Source organism: Salvelinus namaycush, chromosome 15 (genome assembly GCF_016432855.1).
Source record: "Salvelinus namaycush isolate Seneca chromosome 15, SaNama_1.0, whole genome shotgun sequence".
Lineage (NCBI taxonomy): Eukaryota > Metazoa > Chordata > Actinopteri > Salmoniformes > Salmonidae > Salvelinus > Salvelinus namaycush.
The window spans coordinates 26,004,117-26,028,213 of NC_052321.1; the positions used below are offsets into that span (position 1 = coordinate 26,004,117).

The following is a 24,097-nucleotide window of genomic DNA, read 5'->3' on the forward strand; positions in this document are numbered from 1 at the left end:
AATTCTATCAGCATATCGATTGCGCAACCCGGGCTGGCAAAACCCTGGATCATTGTTACTCTAACTTCCGCGATGCATATAAGGCCCTCCCCCGCCCTCCTTTCGGAAATGCAGACCACGACTCCATTTTGTTGCTCCCAGCCTATATACAGAGACTAAAACAGGAAGCACCCGCGCTCAGGTCTGGTCAACGCTGGTCCGACCAATCGGATTCCACGCTTCAAGATTGCTTCGATCACGTGGACTGGGATATGTTCCGCATAACGTCGAACAACAACATTGATGAATACGCTGATTCGGTGAGCGAGTTTATTAGCAAGTGCATCAGTGATGTTGTACCCACAGCGTCTATTAAAACATTCCTCAACCAGAAACAGTGGATTGATGGTAGCATTCGCGCAAAACTGAAAGCGCGAACCACTGCTTTTAATCAGGGCAAGGTGACCGGAAACATGACCGAATACAAACAGTGTAGCTATTCCCTCCGCAAGGCAATCAAACAAGCTAAGCGTCAGTATAGAGACAAAGTGGAGTCGCAATTCAACGGCTGACACGAGAGGTATGTGGCAGGGTCTACAGTCAATCATGGACTACAAAAGAAAAACCAGCCCCGTCGCGGACCACGATGTCTTGCTCCTAGACAGACTAAACAACTTCTTTGCTTGCTTTGAGGACAATACAGTGCCACTGACACGGCCCGCTACCAAAACCTGCGGACTCGCCTTCACTGCAGCCAACGTGAGTAAAACATTTAAACGTGTTAACCCTCGCAAGGCTGCAGGCCCAGAGGGCATCCCCGGCCGCGTCCTCAGAGCATGCGCAGACCAGCTGGCTGGTGTGTTTACGGACATATTCAATCAATCCTTATTCCAGTCTGCTGTTCCCACATGCTTCAAGAGGGCCACCATTGTTCCTGTTCCTAAGAAAGCTAAGGTAACTGAGCTAAATGACTACTGCCCTGTAGCACTCACTTCCGTCATCATGAAGTGCTATGAGAGACTAGTCAAGGACCATATCACCTCCACCCTACCTGACACCCTAGACCCACTCCAATTTGCTTACCGCCCCAATAGGTCCACAGACGACGCAATCGCCATCACACTGCACACTGCCCTAACCCATCTGGACGAGAGGAATACCTATGTAAACATGCTGTTCATCGACTACAGCTCAGCATTTAACACCATAGTACCCTCCAAACTCGTCATTAAGCTCGAGACCCTGGGTCTCGACCCCGCCCTGTGCAACTGGATCCTGGACTTCCTGACGGGCCGCCCCCCAGGTGGTGAGGGTAGGTAACAACATCTCTACCCCGCTGATCCTCAACACCAGGTCCCCACAAGGGTGCGTTCTCAGCCCTCTCCTGTACTCCCTGTTCACCCATGACTGCGTGGCCATGCACGCCTCCAACTCAATCATCAAGTTTGCAGACGACACTACAGTGGTAGGCTTGATTACCAACAACGACGAGATGGCCTACAGGGAGGAGGTGAGGGCCCTCGGAGTGTGGTGTCAGGAAAATAACCTCACACTCAATGTCAACAAAACAAAGGAGATGATCGTGGACTTCAGGAAACAGCAGAGGGAGCAGCCCCCTATCCACATTGATGGGACAGTAGTGGAGAGGGTGGAAAGTTTTAAGTTCCTCGGCGTACACATCACGGACAAACTGAAACGGTCCACCCACACAGACAGCGTGGTGAAAAAGGCGCAGCAGCGCCTCTTCAACCTCAGGAGGCTGAAGAGATTTGGCTTGTCACCAAAAACACACAAATTTTTACAGATGCACAATCGAGAGCATCCTGTCGGGCTGTATCACCGCCTGGTACGGCAGCTGCTCTGCCCATAACCATAAGGCTCTCCAGAGGGTAGTGAGGCCTGCACAACGCATCACCGGGTGCAAACTACCTGCCCTCCAGGACACCTACACCACCCGATGTCACAGGAAGGCCAAAAAGATCATCAAGGACAACAACCACCCGAGCCACTGCCTGTTCACCCCGCTATCATCCAGAAGGCGAGGTCAGTACAGGTGCATCAAAGCGGGGACCAAGAGACTGAAAAACAGCTTCTATCTCAAGGCCATCAGACTGTTAAACAGCCATCACTAACATTGAGTGGCTGCTGCCAACATACTGACTCAACTCTAGCCACTTTAATAACAGAAGAATTGATGTAATAAATGTATCACTAGCCACTTTAAACAATGCCACTTTATATAATGTTTACATACCCTACATTACTCATCTCATATGTATATACTGTACGCTACTGCATCTTGCCATCTTGATGTAATTAAATGTATCACTAGCCACTTTAAATAATGTTTTCATACCCAACATTACTCATCTCATATGTATATACTGTACTCGATACCATCTACTACATCTTGCCTATGCCGTTCGGCCATCACACATTCATATATTTTTATGTACATTTTCGTATTCATTCCTTTACACTTGTGTGTATAAGGTAGTTGTTGTGAAATTGTTAGGTTAGATTACTTGTTAGATATTACTGCATGGTCGGAACTAGAAGCACAAGCATTTCGCTACCCTCGCATTAACATCTGCTAACCATGTGTATGTGACAAATAAAATTTGATTCGACACAACAGTGGTAGGCCTGACCACCGACAAGACAGCCTTAAGGGAGGAGGTCAGAGACCTGGCCGTGTGGTGCCAGGACAACAACCTCTCCCTCAACGTGATCAAGACAAAGGAGATGATTGTGGACTAGGAATAAGAGGACCAAGCATGCCCCCATTCTCATCGACGGGGCTGCAGTGGCGCAGGTTGAGAGCTTCAAGTTCCTTGTTGTCCACATCACCAACAAACTAACATGGTTCAAGCACACCAAGACAGTGGTGAAGAGGGCACAACAAAACCTATTCCCCCTCAGGAAACTAAAAAGATTTGGCATGGGTCCTGAGATCCTCAAAAGGTTTTACAGCTGCACCATCGAGAGCATCCTGACTGGTTCCATCACTGCCTGGTATGGCAACTGCTCTGTCTCTGACCGCAAGGCACTACAGAGGGTAGTGCGAATGGCCTAGTACATCACTGGGGCCAAGCTTCCTGCCATCCAGGACCTCTATACCAGGCGGTGTCAGAGGAAGGCCCTAAAAATTGTCAAAGACCCCAGCCACCCCAGTCATAGACTGTTCTCTCTGCTACCGCATGGCAAGCGGTACCGGAGCGCCAAGTCTAGGTCCAAGAACATCTAATCAAATAGCTTCCCAGACTATTTTCATTGCCCCCTCTTTTACACCGCTGCTACTCTGTTACCATCTATGCATAGTCACTTTAATAATTCTACCTACATGTACATATTACCTCAACTAACCAGTGCCCCTGCACATTGACTGTATACCAGTACCCATTTCAGACTATCCTTTTGTGAGGCGCAGCCGGGAACTAGTTCTGTACGAAGGCGAATGGTGGGGTTGATAAACCAGAATTGGAGGATCCTCCATCATCGTTGAAATCTCCAGTTTGGGAACATTTTGGCTTCCCAGTAGAAGAAAAAATGTATTGAACTTAGTAGGAAATCAACTAACTGTATTGAATTTATTAGAACATTCATTAATTTGACCAAGATGATAATAAAACATGAACAAAATGCTTAAGTGATTTGTATTTTCCTTCAACTTTCTGAAATGGCAACAGCGTGGGAATGTCCCTGTCTGTGTGTGTGTTTGTCTGCCACTATGTAGCTGTTAGCGATGATGCCAATGACAACCGTCTTTTGGTAGATGGAAAGGCTTTCCCAAAAACCTTCTCAATTAAAGTGGAACTGACAGCATTTTAGCAACATGAAATCTTTTTTTTTTTTAAACAAGCTAGCACATTTTCACACATTCATAGAATGTTTGGGAATGACGTAGATATTCTTGAGCAATATAGAGTGGGAAAGTGGCCATGAGTTTGGACAATTAATAGACACAGCAGTTTTATATATTTTGGGTTAGTTTCATGTCTTTTGCCAAAACAAAAATGTACTACAGTAAGTATTGGCATTTCATTTTCCCGCAGTGCCAAAACCGAACCGTAGACCCAAAACCGCAATACAGACCGAACTGTGAGTTTGAAGAAACAATTACACCCCTATTATTTATTTAATACAGTAATTTTTTGCTCATCTCTTTTAAGCAATGACAAGAATTTGGGACGTGACCATACATAACATTCCCATTTGGAAGACCAAAGACTGCTTTCAGATTAGACGGTGTCCAACCATTAAACCTGTTCCAAGAGCAGATGGGGCACCTGAGATATTGATAAGGGTGGTGTCCATCTTGCCTCCCTTGCCAGGTACAAAGCTCTCAATGAAGGTGGGTCCTCCGGTGCGTCTCATTCTGGACAGGCTGACCTTGACGAACTCCAGGTTGATGCTGAGTGAATCCTTCCTCCCAGTCACAGAGGACGGCTCCTCATCCACTGTACCTTGAAAGAACAGATATGAGACAAGACTTCATAGCGCTGTTATAATGCTACACACTGACTGATGGAAGTCTGAACAACCCTGTATCACTATGAGGCATGCTGTACAGCGCGGTTGGTGGACTACACTGCAATTATAATGCACAGGAATAAAAATAGGCTTTAGAATATATGAATACATTTTCAGGATGTTAAACTTTCACCACACTTTTCCATACCTAGAGGTCCTGGGCCTGGGGGCAGCCCTGTGACGGCAGACTTCTGTTTCCCTGCACCGTAGGGGTGGAACACGTAGAGGGAGAAGTCTGACATGCAGGCGGTGAAGCTGAGCCCTGAGGAGTTGCTGGGGGGGGCGGTGAGGTCTGACTGGCTGCTGCTGTGACGGGTCCGGCCCAGAGGGCTACCCAGAGATGGAGAGGGACCTGGAGGTTAGATCAAAGAGGTGTTATTATGGACTAGATAGACTTAGAAATTGAAATGCAGCCACTCGCACATCTATAGGTTGCTTTACAGGTGCATTAGTGTGTTGCTATCCAAACCTCCTTTGATAGGGGGCGGTTTGAGGATGTGTTGGCTCGGGGGGGTGGAGGAGGGTGGGTGTGGGCTGTCGGTAGGTTGGGTGCTGGATGGGATCTCCATTTCACCGCGATTAGAGGAGAATACCAGGTCTAGAGATGGCAATTTCAGCATACACTCTACTCTGGACATGGGCAAGCAGCTGAAGCGGATCTGAGAGGGCTGGAGACATGGAGTCAGATTAGAATAGAATTATAAAACTTTATTCATTTGAGTGTGGTGTCTCAGTGTCTGGACATTGTGACAGCAAAACATACTCATTTAAAACACTCATATTGTACAATGGCGAACAGAGTGACATGAGCTTTGCGAGCCATAGTAAGGCGGGCAATTTGAGGTAGGTTACCTGTACTCTGACGTAGACCACCACGTCCACAGGGAAGGAGGAGTAGGCAGAGGTGGAGGAAACCAGGGAGGTGGTGGACTCCTCCAGGGGATCCACTGGCTCAAACTGGCCTATGTCCTCCTCCTGGGAGTTCACAGCTGAGACACACAGACAAAACGGGGTCAGCTTTGAGCAACGGTCTAGTATGTTGTTGGTCATTAAGGCCCAGCAACCCCATTCTAGCCATCTCTCTCCCACGGCAAATAGGCGATGGATTTGCAATTAAATGACCCTACATACCAGTATAGTTCCTTTCCACAGTGGTGATTGGAATGGTCTCCAAGGCTTTCTCCAGGAAGTCCAGAAGACAAGGGCTGATGACCATCTCCTCTGGGAGGGTCTGAAGGGCCACCCAGGCGTACAGCTTGGCTGTCTTCACCCCACCACTACCCTTGCCTTTGGCTGCAGAGGACACATGATCTGAGTTTGACAGGGTCACACAAAGCTTCACTACTTACACCAACATTGGTAATTACAATAGGCCTAGAACATTGGGATGCTGTGTTTAGTGTGACCCATTACCTAACTAGTGATGGAATGAAACACATAGTGGGACAAACTTATCAAATGTTCTTTCATTTACAGAACTTTCTGGTTCCACCTTTTATGTTTTCTTTCATCTGGAGAATAACAGTTTTTAATTAAACAGCCCCTTTATCTATCCACCCACTACGTGTCTGAAACAAAATTATTAAATTAACTGGATCTTAAAACATTCCAACACAGAAATCCCAATCGTCGTCAACATTCACAGATCAAAGCCTTGGACACGACTACACAAGCATGCATTACATTGATTGGGTGGGTTGATTGAGGATGTCTATGGCCACGATGGAGATGTGGTGCTTTACTGTAGATCAACACAGAAGGTGAAAGGGCATGCAAGTAATAATGAGAGCTCTCAGTACCTGATGGTAGAGGTGGGGGTGGGGGAGGAAGGAGCGTGTTAGTCTTGCTTTGGGCAGCATTGGGAGGGTTCTGAGGGCCGCAATCTTTCATACCATACAGCTTGGACTCTTTGGAGAGGGTGCGGGGGAGGGAGGATCCTCGCGAGGCATTGGGTGACTCAGTCTTCATGGTTTTGGAGTTGTAGTGCAACTGGGGTTGGAGGAAATAGAAAAATGGTTACTAAGGATGTGCAACATTCCTTTTCAAGACGATTTGATACGTATCTAGATACATGGGCTCCGATACGATACAGGAATGATAGGTTTAAGTTTGAAACGGCACGATGCGGTCTGATTAGAGGAACGAATCGGTGCGATTCGGTTCAATGTGATTCGATGCACTAACATTAGTTGCATAAACATTCATTTTCCATTCTAAATTAAATCTGCTGCTGATGGAGCTCATGAGCTGAAACTGTCTGAGAGGATTTGTCTTGTACGTGTGTGTGTGCTTTTCACACACAACAATGTCTAGGGTTTTTCAAGAATAGTGCAACAAACAAAAAACATCCAGTCAGCGGCAGTCCTGTGTGCGCAATACAACAGTGGTGTGCAGAACAGCATCTTGGAACGCACAACTTGTAGATCCATGTCACGGATTGGCTATCGCACCCACACTGGGTTCTACTCTGTGAGCTAAAAACAAGAAGATGCGGGCGGCTCAAGTGGGCACGCAATCACCAACAATGGACAATTGAGGAGTGGATAAACATTGCCTAGTCCAATGAATCCCGGTTCCTGTAGCATCATGCTGATGGCAGAGTCAGAATTTGGCTTAAGCAGCATTAGTCCATGGCCCTACCTACCTGGTGTCAACGGTACAGGCTGGTGGCAGTGGTTTAATAGTGGGGGAATGTTTTCCTGGAGTAGTTGTGGCTATTCAACATGATAAATGTCCAAAGTGGGCTATTCAGCAGCCTGATGGTTTGGGGGTGGGTAGAAGCCATTAGCCAGACTGTTAGTTTTAGACATGATGGTCCTGTACTACCCACGTCTGAGTGATGGAAGTGGGGCAAACAGGCTGTGGCCCAGGTCCCTGATGATCTTCTTGGCCTTCCTGCTACACCTGGTGTTGTATGCAATGTTCCCTCAATTTTCTTCCATGACTGAGCAAATTTGAACGTTTGGGAAATTCTGTGCAACTTCCACCGTGCGTTTTCTGTGAACACTGAGGCTGTACCCACTTTAAGTTAGTTTTAAAAGTGGTCAAGTAGGCTACTGTGGCTATTTGATCATAATGTAGACCTACCAGAGTGGCCTACCATCAAAAACAATGGAGAAAATGCATCCCATAACATGTTAACATGGAAATACCTGTTCTATCGTTCAGCCTACAGTTGCAGCCAATGTGTGGTGTTGAAGCTAGGCCTACATTCCATGAGACTTTTGAAAAAAACATGCAGGGCTTGACATTAACCTGTTTATCCACTTGTCCTTCAGACAAGGAGGTGACTGCTGAAAATGTTGTTTGATGCATCATTATTCCCATACCATTATTACAGAGAATCAAACAAATTATTCTACCTTGTGCCAATTGGCTACTTAGCTTATTCAAGCCTGTCTCAAAATACAACACTGCCCCATTTAAGACAAAAAGCAAATCACTCCCCCATTGCTGACTACAAATAATCTATAACTGGGATAATAACTCACTAACTAGCAAAGGATGTGCACACAAATGTAAACACGTCGCTACATGTAGCAATCGCTTTGATCTCAAAACAAGGGCATCTACTCAGGACCGCTCATGCTATAAAACAGTCCATTCATTTTTTAATTTCACCTATATTTAACCAGGTAGGCCAGTTGAGAACAAGTTCTCATTTACAACTGCGACCTGGCCAAGATAAAGAAAAACAGTGCAACAAAAACAACAACACAGAGTTACACATGAACAAACGTACAGTCAATAACACAAAAGAAAAGAAAAATAGAAAAATCTATGTACATTGTGTGCAAATGTAGAAGAGTAGGGAGGTAGGCAATAAATAGGCCCTAGAGGTGAAAATAATTACAATTTAGCATTAATACTGGAGTGATAGATGTGCAGATGATGATGTGCAAGTAGAGATACTGGGGTGCAAAAGAGCAAGAGGATAAGTAATAATATGGGGATGAGGTAGTCGGGTGTGTAACGGCAGTCTAAGTCGTCGTCCTCCTCAGACGAGGAGTGGCGAGAAGGATCGGAGGACCAATGTGCAGCGTGGTAAGTTTCCATAATTTAATGACATGAAAACTAGACAAGAATACAAAACAACAAACGTACTAACCGTCACAGTCCCGTGTGGCACAAACACTGACACAGGAGACAACCACCCACAAAATCCCAACACAAAACAAGCCACCTATATATGATTCTCAATCAGGGACAACGATTGACAACTGCCTCTGATTGAGAACCATATTAGGCTGAACACAGAAACAGACAAACTAGACACACAACATAGAATGCCCACCCAGCTCACGTCCTGACCAACACTAAAACAAGCACAACACATAAGAACTCTAGTCAGGACGTTACAGGGTGTGCTATTTACAGATTGGCTATGTACAGGTACAGTGATCGGTAAGCTGCTCAGACAGCTGATGCTTAAAGTTAGAGAGGGAGATATAAGACTCCAGCTTCAGAGATTTTTGAAATTCGTTCCAGTCATTGGCAGCAGAGAACTGGAAGGACAGACGGCCAAAGTAAGTGTTGGCTTTGGGGATGACCAGTGCAATGTACCTGCTGGAGCGCGTGCTACGGGTGGGTGTTGCTATGGTGACCAGTGAGCTGAGATAAGGCGGGGCTTTACCTAGCAAAGACTTATAGATGACCTGGAGCCAGTGGGTTTGGCGACGGATATGTAGTGAGGGCCAGCCAACGAGAGCATACAGGTCGCAGTGGTGGGTAGTATATTTTTATTTAATAATTTTTTTTACCTTTATTTAACTAGGCAAGTCAGTTAAGAACAAATTCTTATTTTCAACAACGGCCTAGGAACAGTGGGTTAACTTCTTTGGGACTGGGGGGCAGTATTGAGTAGCTTGGATAAAAAGGTGCCCAGAGTAAACTGCCTGCTACTCAGGCCTAAAAGCTAGAATATGCATATAATTAGTAGATTTGGATAGAAAACACTCTGAAGTTTCTAAAACTGTTTGAATGATGTCTGTGAGTGTAACAGAACTCATTTGGCAGGCAAAAACCTGAGAAAAAATCCAACCAGGAAGTGGGAAATCTGAGGTTTGTAGTTTTTCAAGTCATTGCCTATCGAATATACAGTGTCTATGGGGTCATATTGACATCCTAAGGCTTCCAGTGTCTATGGGGACTGTGTCTATGGGGACTGTTGACATCCTAAGGCTTCCACTAGATGTCAACAGTCTTTAGAACCTTGTTTGAGGCTTCTACTGTGAAGGAGGGGGGAATGAGAGCTGTTTGAGTCAGGGGTCTGGCAGAGTGCCATGAGCTCAGTCTCGCGCGCTCCCGTGAGAGTTAGCTGCCTTCCATTGCATTTCTACAGACAAAGGAATTATCCGGTTGAAACATTATTGAAGATTTATGATAAAAACATCCTAAAGATTGATTCAATACTTCGTTTGACATGTTTCTACGAACTGTAATTCGTCTGAACTTTTGCCTGGACTTGCCCGCGCCTCCTGAGTTTGGATTTGTGTACTAAACGTGCGAACAAAAAGGAGGTATTTGGACATAAATTATGGACTTTATCGAACAAAAAACATTTATTGTGGAGCTGGGATTCCTGGGAGTGCATTCTGATGAAGATCATCAAAGGTAAGTGAATGTTTATAATGCTATTTCTGACTTCTGTTGACTCCACAACATGGCGGGTATGTGTATGGCTTGTTTTTGTGTCTGAGCTCTGTACTCAGATTATTGCATGGTGTGCTTTTTCCGTAAAGTTTTTTTGAAATCTGACACAGCGGTTGCATTAAGGAGAAGCGGTTCTAAAATCCATGCATAACACTTGTATCTTTTAGCAATGTTTATTATGAGTATTTCTGTAAATTGATGTGGCTCTCTGCAAAATCACCGGATGTTTTGGAACTACTGAACATAACGCGCCAATGTAAACTGAGATTTTTGGATATAAATATTTACTTTATCGAACAAAACATATATGTATTGTGTAACATGAAGTCCTATGAGTGTCATCTGATGAAGATCATCAAAGGTTAGTGATTCATTTTATCTCTATTTCTGCTTTTTGTGACTCCTCTCTTTGGCTGGAAAAATGGCTGTGTTTTTCTGTGACTAGGTGCTGACCTAACATAATCGTTTGGTGTGCTTTCGTCGTAAAGCCTTTTTGAAATCGGACACTGTGGCTGGATTTATAACAAGTTTATCTATAAAATGGTGTAAAATACTTGTATGTTTGAGGAATTTTAATTATGGGATTTCTGTTGTTTTGAATTTGGCGCCCTGCAATTTCACTGGCTGTTGGCGAGGTGGGACGCTACCGTCCCGAATATCCAAGAGAGGTTAACTGCCTTGTTCAGGGGCAGAACGACAGATTTTTACCTTGTCAGCTTGGGGATTCGCTCTTGCAATCTTTCGGTCCAACGATCTAACCACTAGGCTACCTGCCGCCCCAATATGGGGCTTTGGTGATAAAACGGATGGCACGGTGATAGACTACATCCAGTTTGCTGAATAGTGTTGGGGGCTATTTTGTAAATGACATCGCCGAAGTCAAGGATCTTTAGGATAGTCAGTTTTACGAGGGTATGTTTAGCGGCATGAGAGAAGGAGGCTTTGATGTGAAATAGGAAGCCGATTCTCGATGTAATTTTGGATTGGAGATGCTTAATGTGAGTCTGGGAGGAGAGTTTACAGTCTAACCAGACACCTAGGTATTTGTAGTTGTCCACATATTCTACGTCAGAACCGTCCAGAGTAGTGATGCTAGTCGGGCGGGAGGATGCGGGCAGCAATCGGTTGAAGAGCATGCACTTAGTTTTACTAGCATTTAAAAGCAGTTGGAGGCCACGGAAGGAGTGTTGTATGGCGTTGAAGTTGCAGGGGGTGCTGAGATGTTGGCCAGGGTAGGGGTAGCCAGGTGGAAAGCAAATGCTTATGGAAATTACCGATCATCGTAGATTTATCAGTGGTGACAGTGTTTCCTACCCTCAGTGCAGTGGGCAGCTGGGGGGAGGTGCTCTTATTCTCCATGGACTTTACAGGTTCCCAAAACTTTTTGGAATTAGTGCTACAGAAAGCAAATTTCTGTTTGAAAAAGCTAGCCTTAGCTTTCCTAACTGACTGAGTATATTTGTTCCTGACTTCCCTGAAAAGTTGCATATCGCGGGGGATATTTGATGCTAATGCAGAACGCCACAGGATGTTTTTGTGCTAGTCAAGGGTAGTCAAGTCTGAGGTGAACCAAGGGCTATATCTGTTTTTGGTTCTACATTTTTGGAATGGGGCATGCTTATTTAAGATGGAGTGGAAAGCACTTTTGAAGAGCAACTAGGCATCCTCTACTGACGGGATGAGGTCAATATCCTTCCAGGATACCCGGGCCAGGTCGATTAGAAAGGCCTGCTCACTGAAGTGTTTTAGGGAGTGTTTGATAGTGATGAGGGGTGGTCGTTTGACCGCGGACCAAGTACGCACGCAGGCAATGAGGCAGTGATTGCTGAGATCCTGGTTGAAGACAGCAGAGGTGTATTTAGAGGGTGGGTTGGTCAGGATGATATCTAAGAGGGTGCCCATGGTTACAGATTTCGGGTTGTACCTGGTAGGTTCCTTGATAATTTGTGTGAGATTGAGGGCATCTAGCTTAGATTTTAGGACGGCCGGGGTGTTAAGCATGTCCCAGTTTAGGTCACCTAACAGTACGAACTCTGAAGATAGATGGGGGGCGATCAATTCACATATGGTGTCCAGGACACAACTGGGGGCCGAAGGGGGGGGAGGGGGTCTATAACAAGCGGCAACGGTGAGAGACTTGTTTCTGGACAGGTGGATTTTTAAAAGTAGAAGCTCGAATTGTTTGGGCACAGACCTGGATAGTATGACCGAACTCTGCAGGCCATCTCTGCAGTAGATTCCAACTCCACCCCATTTGGCAGTTCTATCTTGTCGGAAAATGTTATATTTCAGGATTTTTGGTGGCCTTCCAGGATTCAGACACGGCTAGGACATCCGGGTTGGCGAAGTGTGCTAAAGCAATGAATAAAACAAACTTAGGGAGGAGGCTTCTAATGTTAAAATGCATGAAACCAATGCTTTTACAGTTACGGAAGTCAACAAATTAGAGCACCTGGGGAATGGGAGTGATGCTAGGGGCTGTCGGGCCTGGGTTAACCTCTACATCACCAGAGGAGCAAAGAAGGAAAAGGATAAGAGTACGGCTAAAGGCTAAAAGTACTGGTCGTCTAGTGCGTTCGGGAACAGAGATTAAAAGGAGCAGGTTTCTGGGCGCGGAAGAATAGATGTTGTCAAGTTCAAAGTGAATGGCACAGATCCATATATGGCAATGGTCTATTTACATATAGGCCTGCTGCAGCTTTGATTAGTTATGGTGCACCGGTTTGTGTAGAGTATGGGCCTGAGTCGTGCCTGTCAATGCAATAGAATCCAACCCCTACAACAAAATCTCTTGCATAGTTCATTTTGCATACTAAGTCTTGCATAGTTCATTTAGTTTTGGTATGTTGCATTGATTGTGGCTAATATTGCATTGATTCGATCACAATTTCCACAGAAGAGGGAAACGTTCAGTGTTAACTAATGGGGAAAACTCTAGAAAGTTGAGTGAAGTTCAATGTCGTGTTTCTCTGCGCGCGCTGATATTTCTTCTGTGCCGCAGTCCCGGGGGAGCTTAGAGGGAGCATTGGTTGTAGGTGTCCTGGAGGGCAGGCAGTGTGCACCCAATGGTGTGTTCGGCTGAGCATACCACCCTCTGTAGTGCCTTGTGGTCACCGGTGGTGGAGTTGCCGTATGCGTTCGATTGTGCTCCTGTAGAACACTGTGAGGGTCCTCGGGACAGGCCACATTCTCTCAGCCACTTGAGGTTGAATAGTCGCTGTCGTGAAGGCAGTTTATACAATTTTAAAAACATCACAATACATTCACTGATTTCACAACACACTGTGTGCCCCTACTCCACCACTACCATATATGGGTGTCCAAGCTGTGCGCCAGTAGTTCAAACAGACAGACAGCTCGGTGCATTCAACATGTCAATACCTCTCATAAATACAAGTAGCGATGAAGTCAATCTCTCCTCCACTTTGAGCCAGGAGAAATTGACATGCATATTATTAATATTAGCTCTCTGTGTACATCAAGGGCCAGCCGTGCTTCCCTGTTCGGAGCCAAGTCCTTTTTTGTGGCACTTGACAACACGACTGAACAGTAGTCCAGGTGTGACAAAACTAGGGCCTGTAGGACCTGCCTTGTTGATAGTGCTATTAAGAAGGCAGAGCATCGCTTTATTATGGACATACTTCTCCCCATTTTAGCTACTGTTGTATCAATATATTTTGACCATGACAGTTTACAATCCAGGGTTACTACAAGCAGTTTAGTCACCTCAACTTGCTCAATTTCCACATAATTTATTACAAGATTTAGTTGAGTTTAGGGTTCAGGAATGATTTGTCCAAAATACAATGCTTTTAGTTTTAGAAATATTTAGGACTAACATTCCTTGCCACCCACTCTGAAACTAACCGCAATTCTTTGTTAAGTGTTGCAGTCATTTCAGTCGCTGTTGTAGCTGACATGTATAGTGTTGAGTCATGCGCATACATACATGTCTGTGTGGTTTGACCATTTCAGCTCCTCGAAGATGTGTATGCCGAGGAACTTTTTGACCGTCTCCACGTCGGCCCCGTTGATGAAGATGGGGGTGTGCCCAGTTTGACAGTGCGCAGTTTACTAGGCTACTGATATTGCCTGGGGTTTTTCGCCATGCAAAATGACTTGCAGATAAATGATCTACTGTCAATGCAGTTACATGCTTAGTTCGATGCTAAAGGAGAGGATGTATCAGTCACAAAAGATGAGGTACAGTATTTTCGGAAGGTAGAAAAAAAAGTGAACCGGTTCAGAATGTTTAATTGATTCTCTGACCGATGCATGCTATATTTGGATTAGTTTGGGGTCCAGCGGAACGATGATCTTGTATTTTAAACTTTTGAATCAGGGACCGATGCGTATGGGGAAACATTATATCCCTAAATGGTTACGTATCAGAATAGTTTAACTCTTAAAATCATCAAAGGCAATATAGTTCCTAGCATTTAAGAAATCATATTGATGGGTCATCATTTAAACACATTATTTATACCATGCTATAGATAGGATAACATAACAGTAATGGAGTGAAAGCAAATTAACTGACCTTGACATCCACTCCCGGAATGTAAAAGACAGTGGTCTCCAGGTCACTGGATTTGGTCTGCAGAGAGGAAGGCACCTTCTTCCCGGACAGGAGGTGGGTGGTTGAGGTGTAAGTGGGCTGGAGCTTCTTCTTCTTGGGTGGAGACTCCTGGTCCAGACTCCTGGAGCTGCGGTCACAACTCCTACAGTACAGGAGGTTAAATAGCTTTCTAGAAACTTTGGTAAAACTTCATCCTTAAGAGTCTTACCCGGGAGTGGGGGAGGGGGATACTAAGCTAACATATGGAATGGTTTTAAGATGGTCATACCAAGGATCATTTAGCTATTTGATTTTGAATTGTATGATAAAAAAAATATTATTTGATGAAACATTGAATTTGACCTTGAATAACAGATTCATAAAATGGAAAAACAGTAAAAAAAAATCAATCAATGGGAAGTTTGTTTTAAAGTGGCTGTCCGATACCTGAGAGATATCACAACAAAATTTTTTTTTTAACTGTACACATAAAAAAAAACAGTCTCTAAACTACTTTCATATACACTGAGTGTACAAAACATTATGAGTACCTGCACTTTCCATGTCATAGACTGACCAGGTCAACCCAATTGAAAGCTATGATCCCTAATTTATGTCACTAGCTAAATCCACTTCAATCAGTGTAGGAGACAGGTTAAAGAAAGATTTTTAAGCCTTGAGACAATAGAGACATGGATTGTGTATGTGTGCCATTCATAGGGTGAATGGGCAAGACAAAATATTTAAGTGCTTTTGAACAGGGTATGGTAGTAGGTACCAGGCGCACCGGTTTGTTTGCAACACTGCTGGGTTTTTCACACTCAACAGTTTCCCGTGTGTATCAAGAATGGTCCACCACCCAAAGGACATCCAGCCAACATGACACAACTGTGGGAAGCATTGGAGTCAACATGGGCCAGCATCCCTGTGGAACACTTTCGACACTTTGTAGAGTCTATGCCCTAATGAATTGAGGCTGTTCTGAGGGCAAAAGGTGTGTGTGTGGGGGGGGGGGGGGGGGGGGGGTACCTTCAGACGAGCTTGTGAGGCTTGTGGGCATCATAGAGGATAACAGAGAATATCATCCTGTTCCTAAGTCTCATCTTTCCATAGATTGGTCATATTAGTTTTTTAGGCCAAACCGTTCAGACGCTACAGACGTTTTCGTGAGAAGACTGATTTTCAGGATGTCTCATGGTCTGACAAACCACGAGACACCTTCCACCGCAGGTGTGGTGGATTGAGACGCAGCCCATGCATATCTCTAGCTTAAACAGATGGATTTTGATGGAGATGTTTTATTATGCTAATTCGATTTCTGTGGCGGGCGCGGACATCGACTCGAGGGGGTTAACTTAAAGCCTGCAGATATAATACTTGATGATTTGTCTAGGTTATAATAAGGCATAAGTTATTAAATAGTTAGAAGATCCCTAGGGTTCAGGGCCGTACCTTCTGAAGGAGACATCCTCGTGCTCGGGCTGCTGGGTGGTGGGATGCAGGACACACTTGCCACTGTCAATCTCCACACGCACGTCCAGCTCAAAGTCGATGTTCCTCTCAGTGACTGAGCTCATGAGGCTGCGGTTGGTGGGTGTGCTGGGCCAGCGCTCACTGAACATCTGGCTGACAGCGGCGAAGCCTGATGGTTTTCTGTGTGGTGGTTGGCTGCGACATCAGAACAAACGGGGGTCGTGTTTAGTAGGCAGGAAAACATAAAAATAAAAAAAATGAAATTGCATGCTTTTTAGTCTAGTAGTAGGTTTAATATGGGTCTGGGAAACCGGCCAAACAAAGACCAGAGAGAGGTGGAAAGGGGAGGGGGGATAACTCACACAGTCCTCCTGAAGTAGCTAGATGACCTCTCGCGGTCAAACTCTTCCTCCTTGTCGGAGTCCTCTGAGGAAGAGGAGGAGAGCTCGTCGCGCCGCATGTCGTCGTGCTGGAAGGGAATGCCAGGTGAGAAGACGGCGGGGGTTGCAGGGGCACTGAACACTGAGTGGGGTTCTTGGCTAACAGATGGGAAATGATGAAGGTGATGAAGATGAGGATGGAGTGGCTCGTCAATGGTGATGGATAACAGGTCCATTTCTGTCTCCTCCGGAAACTTCAGCAGAGAACATATGGGAGGTGTTGAGAGGGGGACAGTTAGACTCTTTTAATTAAAAAAGGTCAACATTTTGAAAGTGCTCTAAACTCTGTAGCAGATAACATCCTGTTCAAAGTATCTGTATGTTTGTCTAGTAATGCATGTCACGATTTGTTATAATTGCAAATACACAATGTGTGTTACAGTCATAATCTACTCTAGCTTGGCATCTTCAAAAACATTTTTGAAACATGGCCAATATCATGGCTATTGCTAGATGTAATGTACATAACTAGAGGCTACAATGTCCTGTAATACAGACTGCTATGTGCTTGAAGTTTTTCCCCCCAACAGGCAGCTCAGAGATCATGCAGTGCTCTGGGAGAAGACAGAGGAAAGGGATATGGAGTCAGAGATGAAGAGGATGAAGTGAAGGATGTTAGGATGAAGACACCTGGGCAGAAAGAAGCTGCAGGACAACGTCTTCTCTCAGGACAGTGGATGAAGCTGATCACCTCCCAAAACAAAAAACATTGCAACCCCTCACAAAGGACAGTATAGCCATAAACAACCACTGTCCTGAGCAGTTTGCATAAAGTATACATTTTCAAAAAGTAAAGGACGAAACCTCAATGTTACCTCTAGTCATGGTTTTGAGGCACAATTATTCTGAGGTTGGCCAAGCTAAGGGTTTAGAGTGTTAGGCTCAGAGGCTCTATACATCCTAAACGTCTTAAATCATAGCTACTAGGGTTGGCATAGCTGCTGCAGTTAGAAAAAGAGATCTGTGATTGAAAGAAGTTGATTTGGAGCGACATGAAATTTCATAACAGGATGCGAGTGTGTGAATCAATGGCACATTGAAATATAATCTTAAACATTTAGTATATACATGTACAGCATACTATGCAGGCACACTACCATACACATCCATAAGTCTAACCATATCTACAGAGCCGCAATATCGCCGATGACTAATGAATAATTACAGTTTTCTTTGTAACACATAATCAGATGCAATGGCTGGTAGAAAGCCTTGTTATTAATAGCATATTACTCCCTACTAACCATATTGCCATTTGAATTGTATTGTAAGTTCATAAAAAATATTAGCTCGAGTGCACTTGACTTGCTCTCTTGCTACTGAAGATGGTAAGGCATGCATCAATCCAACATACATGAAAATCAAGCAATGATTGATACTACTAGCCTTTTTCTCATCATCCTGTTTTGAATTGCCATGTTTTCAAACAAATCAGTCTTTGACAATTTATTAGAAGAAGAGGAAGAAGTGGAAGACGAAGAAGCGGAAGGTTCTTTTTTGATTTTCATTTGTTTGGGATTGCTTTTGGTTGTTTTACAAATACCTTGAAGACCTCTCCTGTACTGACTGGTTGGTTTGTAGAGTCCTGATTATTAATCTTCAGTTGAACAGAAAGAGAACAATGGAATCCATCCAAAAAATGAAAGCATGGCAACATGTTCAAGAGGGGATTTTACGCTCAAAAAGGCACACAAAGGAATAATCCACTCCAAAACTATTGTAATTTGTGTTTTGCGTCATCATGACAATGTGGCAAGTTACAATTTGCTTTTTGAAAGTCCATCATCTTGAATACTTGATTGCTCACATGCAAAACATTTTGGGACTGTATCAACAGTGGACTAATGACAAAAATACTATATTGTTTTTGAGTGGATTATTCCTTTAACTCTCCTTCAAGCTACAAGCAAGCTGAAAAGCTAACACTTAGCTTCTGCTGACATATCAGAGCGTTTCCACAATGTTTAGACACACACAGCCTCAGGTCAAGAGGCCTGTCATAGTGTTAAACAAACAAACGACATGGAGGATGAAATGATGCCCTAACTCAATAAAATGCTGTGCAACTGCCATTTTGGAGAATCCTATTGTTATTAACTACCATTGTCGTCATTCTATACATTACCGTGTCCTGGATGTTGAAGGTAACTCTTGGTCCAGGGGAGGATGCATCTACTCTGATGTCCGGCAAGTCATTTACGTCTCCTATTCTGGAACTGAGCAGGAAATTAGGACAAATAATCCAACCCATTGGAATTTCAATATAATTCCCAATCCTAACTTTACTGAATTGATACAGAATTGACCCATAGCCTGCTAGGTTTCAACTGCAGACAAGGAATTATCTTACAGTACCTTTGGCGTTCCATCCTTTTAAGTGGAGGCCTCCCTGCTGCTGTAGAGATGCTCTTGGAACGGTTATAGCTGGGTTTGTATCCCAGACCCCACTTGTCCTTTAGAGATGCAGCCTGGTGGAGAAGCATACAAACAAGTGATCAGGGTTTATCAGTGCTGGTGTTCTTTCCATTTAAATTGAGATGTAGGGAGTTGTAAGTTGCAGGATTTACAAATGGATTTCAAATAAAGACTCCCACAGTCCAGAAGTATTAAGCCCAGGAAAAGGGGGTTTGTAAGTGCGTAGTGGTCTCACCCTCATGCTGGAGCGGCGTAGTTTCTTGCGGACATCTCTCCTGATGTCGTTGACGGCCACAGACTCCAGCTGCTGGTAGCGCTGGATCTCCTGGTTAATTGTGCCCTCACTCGCTCCCAATTTCCTGTGAAAGGAGAACATACAGTATACATTACATGAAATGGAGATGAGTGATCTGACTTCAAGGGTTGATCCTTGGGTTTGGTGTTTGACAAGAACTCTTACTTGAGGTCATCAATGACTTTGGCCTGCTCGTTCAGCTCTCTGATGTCCACTATTCTTTTGTTTAACTTCCCTCTTCTTGGATCTAAGATCTGGTTGCCCACTGCCGCCTGCCGCCTGAGGTCTATGGTCTCCTGTGGAGTATAAAGGACAAATTACACCCTGAAATTCACATATTACACCACATAATGTTTGGGTATTTGTATAACAATCACCACAATTAAATAACCTAAATTAGATTACACCGCCAACCTGGGTTATTCACACCACAAAACTAAGGTATTAAACCAATAATTAATTATTACACCAAAGTTACCCAGCCACCTTTGACATTGTAATCATTTATCCAGAGCGACTTACAGTTAGTGCATTCATCTTAAGATAGCTAGGTGGAAGAAGCACATATCACAGGCATAGAAAGTAAAATTTTCCTCAATAAAGTAGCCATCAGTAGAGTCAGGGAGGAGGGTGGGGGGGGGGGGGGGGTCGAAGTGACGAGGAGGAATATTTAAGATACTGTTGGAAGAGGTAGGATTTCAAATTCTTTCAGAAGATGGGCAGGGACTCTGCTGTCCTAGCTTCAGGGTGAAGCTGGTTCCACAATTTGGGTGCCAGGACAGAGAAGACTGGGCTGAGCGAGCAAGAGCTGCCCTCCCATAGGGTGGGCCAAGAGACCTGAGGTGGCAGAACGGAGTGCTCAGGTTGGGGTGTAGGGTTTGAGAATATTGAAGGTAGGGAGGGGCAGTTCTACTTGCTGTTCCGTAGGTAAGCGGCATGGTCTTGTAGTGGATGCGAGCTTCGACTGGAAGCCAGTGGAGTGTGCGGAGGAGCAGGGTGACATGAGAGTACTTGGGGAAGGTTGAAAACCAGACGGGCTGCAGCGTTCTGGATGAGTTGCAGGGGTTTGATGGCACAAGAGGGGAGCCCAGCCAACAGTGAGTTGCAGTAGTCCAGACAGGAGAGGAGACGTGCCTGGATTAGGACCTGAGTCGCTTCCTGTGTGAGGTAGGGTCGTACTCTACAGATGTTGTAGAGCATGAATCTGCAGGAGCGAAACACTGCTTTGATGTTTGCAGAGAACGACAGGGTGTTGTCCAGGGTCATGCCAAGGTTATTTGCACTCTGGGAGGGCAACACTGTGGAGTTGTCAACCGTGATGGAGAAGTCTTTGAGCGGGCAGGCCTTCCCCGGGAGGAAGAGCATCACCGTCTTGTCGAGGTTGAGGTGATGGGCCAACATCCAAGTTGAGATATCTGCTAGGCACGCAGAGATGCGTGTCGCCACCTGGGTGTCAGAAGGGGGGGAAGGGGAAAAGTAGTTGAGTGTCTTCAGCATAGCTATGATAGGAGAGACCATGTGAGGATATGACGGAGCCGAGTGACTTGGTGTATAGAAAGAAGAGGGCCAAGAACCAAGCCCTGGGGGACACCAGTAGTGAGAGTACGTGGTGCAGACACAGATCCTCTTCATGTCACCTGGTAAGAGCGGCCTGTCAGGTAGGATGCAATCAAAGAGCGTGCAGTGCCTGAGATGCCCAGCCTTGAGAGGGTGGAGCGGGGGATCTGATGGTTCACGGTGTCAAAGGCAGCGGATAGATCTAGGAGGATGAAAACAGAAGAGAGAGAGTCAGCTTTGGCAGTGCGGAGAGCCTCCATGACACAGAGAAGAGCAGTCTCGGTTGAGTGACCCGTCTTGATGCCTGACTGGTTTGGGTCAAGAAGGTTGTTCTGAGAGAGAGATAACGAGAAAGCACTCTCAAGTGTTTTGGAAAGAAAAGAAGGGATACAGGTCAATAGTTTTTGACGTCAGATGAGTCGTGTGTTGGTTTCTTGAGGAGGGGAGCGACTTGGGCCATTTTTAAGTTAGAGGGGACACAGCCAGTGGACAGGGATGAGTTGTTGAGGGAAGTGAGAAGTTCCCAAAGATGGTCTGGAGAAGGGTGGAGGGGATGGGGTCGAGCGGGCAGATTGTCGGGCGGCCAGACCTCACTAGTCGCAGGATTTCATCTGGAGAGAGAGGGGAGAAAGAGATAAAGACGTAGGGTAGTTCTGTGTGAGTGAGACCAGTGGACTTAATAGGCTGAGTGATGTTGTCAACCTTCTTTTCAAAGTGGTTGACAAAGTTGTCCGCAGAGAGGAAGGGGGTGGGGGTGGAGGAGAAGGTGGAAAAGAGTTTCCCAGGGTTAGAGGCAGAAGCTTGACATTTTGAGTGGTAGAAAGCTTTAGCAGCAGATACAGAGGAAGAGAAGGTAGAGAGGAGGGAGTGACAGGACGATAGGTCCTCCATTTAAACTCAGCTGTCTGCTGCCCTGTTCTGTAAGCGTGTAATGAGTCACTTAGCCACGGAGCAGGAGGGGAGGGCCGAGCCGGCCGGGAGGAAAGGGGACAGTGTGAGTCATTGGATGTGGAAAGGGAGGAGTAGGGTCGAAGCGGCAGAATCAGGAGACAGGAGGGAGAAAGATTCACCACCTTAGTCACATCTTATACTCACACCAATTATCATGTTATACACACACATAAACAGCAGAAAAATATGTGAAATGAAAGTCACCATCACCATAATACTAGAGACCTTTGGGACCGATTGGTAACCCAATTCTCAGATGAGGGAGTTAACACAACATGTGTAACCAGGTGAAAAGATAACCAGAAGAGCCTAAACCCCACAGAGTCAATTGATAAGTGACCATATTATTTTTGCCATAGGGATGGGCATGGTAATTCGAATATCCGAACGGACGTTCGTTTTTGAATATTTGCGAGAGTATTCATAAACATAAAATAAATCATAGGCCTATTTTAACAATGAAAAGGCTTTATTCAAATTAAATAAAAGTATATATGTGACATTGCTACACACAAGGATATACCGTGACATTTTTTATTCAATAAAAACACATACTGTAGTCTACATGGGGTTTGTTGTTATTGTCAGCCAATCAAAGTGGCACTAGTCAGTGGCTCCATGTGTAATAGCAAGCAGCATTGGAAAACTCTAATCAACTAAAAATGGAATTTAAATTACATGATTAAGTTAGCTAAATGAGAAGTAGTAAGCTACAAGGAGCAACCATCGGCAACCATTAAATCTGAATTAAGGACGGGAAGTGCAGTAAAATAGCCTCAATTGCTGCATGAAAGCAGAGCGGCACCTCTCTCCCAAGTCGCGCAGGTTATGTATTTACATGCATTTCAACTATCCAGATCTCCCCCAAAAATGTTATGATATTATTGGAATTGTGAACTTGTTTCAAATGCCCATCCCTAGTTTGCCGTTAGTTTGTTGTCCAAATACACACTTGCTGCGAGCCCTCTGATATTATCACAATTCATTGAGTCACTTAGCAATTGAAATCCATTCTGCAGCTTGAAATCTGGACCATAGAGCCTTAATGTTACCCTTAGCGTGATTAACGGGCCCAGAAGGTAGGACAATAGAGAGTGGGGCAGTTGAGGATGGGCTACAGTACATACACATCCCCAGGATAGGGGTCTGGGAGCCCTGGCCATGTTCCCTCTGGACGGGGGAAGGGCATAGTCGTTTAGGTAGTCGCCTGGTACGGAGACGCTCTGGACACTGGGGCTTTTCAGGCCCAGGATGCTGTTTACCAGCCGTGTCCTGAACGTGAGCCTAGGGCTGCTGCACTCTCCCTCTGGGCTCCCCTGCAATCAACGGGATGGATACGCCCAAGGCAAGGTTCAACTGGGTGCATGGACTAAGCAGCTTGGATAGCTTTTAGTGCTGTCACAGTGGTTGTAATGGGTTGACATGGCTTGAACAGACATGCAGTCTTGACACTCAGTGCTTTTTTACATTCTTGACACAGTCAGGGATTTTACACACGCACACAGAGCTACTATAATCTCTAACACAATCATAGTGCTTTGACAGCCTCTTAAATCGTCTTGTGGTAGTAGTGCACCAGAATCACAGGCATTAACACACTCACAGGATACGAACACACTCAGAGTTATACAATTCACATGTTCAAAGTAATACACAAATATTCAGCATTGTTATCATGGTTAGGGAAGGACTGAAAACACTGACCATATGGATGGTCGGCGACATGGTGTCGGCCTCATCCTCATCAGACAAGTTGACCATGTTGATTGAGTTGAGGTCAGCGATGTCATCCACATCCTCCTCTCCCGTCAGCGAGGTCAGTGTGTTGCCTAGGGCGTTGAGACGCTTGCCAATGTTGGGGTCCATGTGGACGTCGATACCACACATTTTCCACAGCACGTTCAGCGCCCAGGTGCCTGCACTGCTGCTTTCTGATGGTCGCACAGGGAGGGCGAGAGAAAATTATCCTACACTAAATCCATCTATCACTCACTAGAATACAAATATCTTGCTCACAAAGAAGAAAACAGCTGTGATGGGTTTTGGATAAAAGCTTGACAACGTTCAGAGTTAAACTAACCCCTTTCATAATATACACAAGGTTTGATGCCCATTGTCTGTGCAGTACTTACCTGCTGACAGCTGGCCTGTGGTTCTGGAGCACACTTCATATGTACCATCTGGAACAACACCTACAAAATCAACACATTCAAATATTACATCAATAAGAGGACCGGCACTGTG

General features: G+C 45.0%; 1 protein-coding gene across 1 annotated transcript in view; it reads right to left on the reverse strand.

Moving 5' to 3' along the window:
* The window catches only part of LOC120060368 (transmembrane protein KIAA1109 homolog), a 145,935-nt gene that overhangs the window by 20,833 nt on the left and 101,005 nt on the right, over positions 1-24,097 (reverse strand). The window contains exons 59-73 of the mRNA XM_039009639.1: positions 23,986-24,045; positions 23,558-23,784; positions 19,511-19,641; positions 19,286-19,409; positions 18,991-19,103; positions 18,761-18,851; positions 16,558-16,829; positions 16,175-16,390; positions 14,705-14,885; positions 6,312-6,501; positions 5,644-5,805; positions 5,365-5,501; positions 4,982-5,180; positions 4,661-4,864; positions 4,269-4,445 (exon numbers count right to left, since the gene is read on the reverse strand). Coding sequence (XP_038865567.1) covers positions 4,269-4,445; positions 4,661-4,864; positions 4,982-5,180; positions 5,365-5,501; positions 5,644-5,805; positions 6,312-6,501; positions 14,705-14,885; positions 16,175-16,390; positions 16,558-16,829; positions 18,761-18,851; positions 18,991-19,103; positions 19,286-19,409; positions 19,511-19,641; positions 23,558-23,784; positions 23,986-24,045 — 2,484 coding nt within the window. The remainder of the gene's footprint in view (positions 1-4,268; positions 4,446-4,660; positions 4,865-4,981; positions 5,181-5,364; positions 5,502-5,643; positions 5,806-6,311; positions 6,502-14,704; positions 14,886-16,174; positions 16,391-16,557; positions 16,830-18,760; positions 18,852-18,990; positions 19,104-19,285; positions 19,410-19,510; positions 19,642-23,557; positions 23,785-23,985; positions 24,046-24,097) is intronic.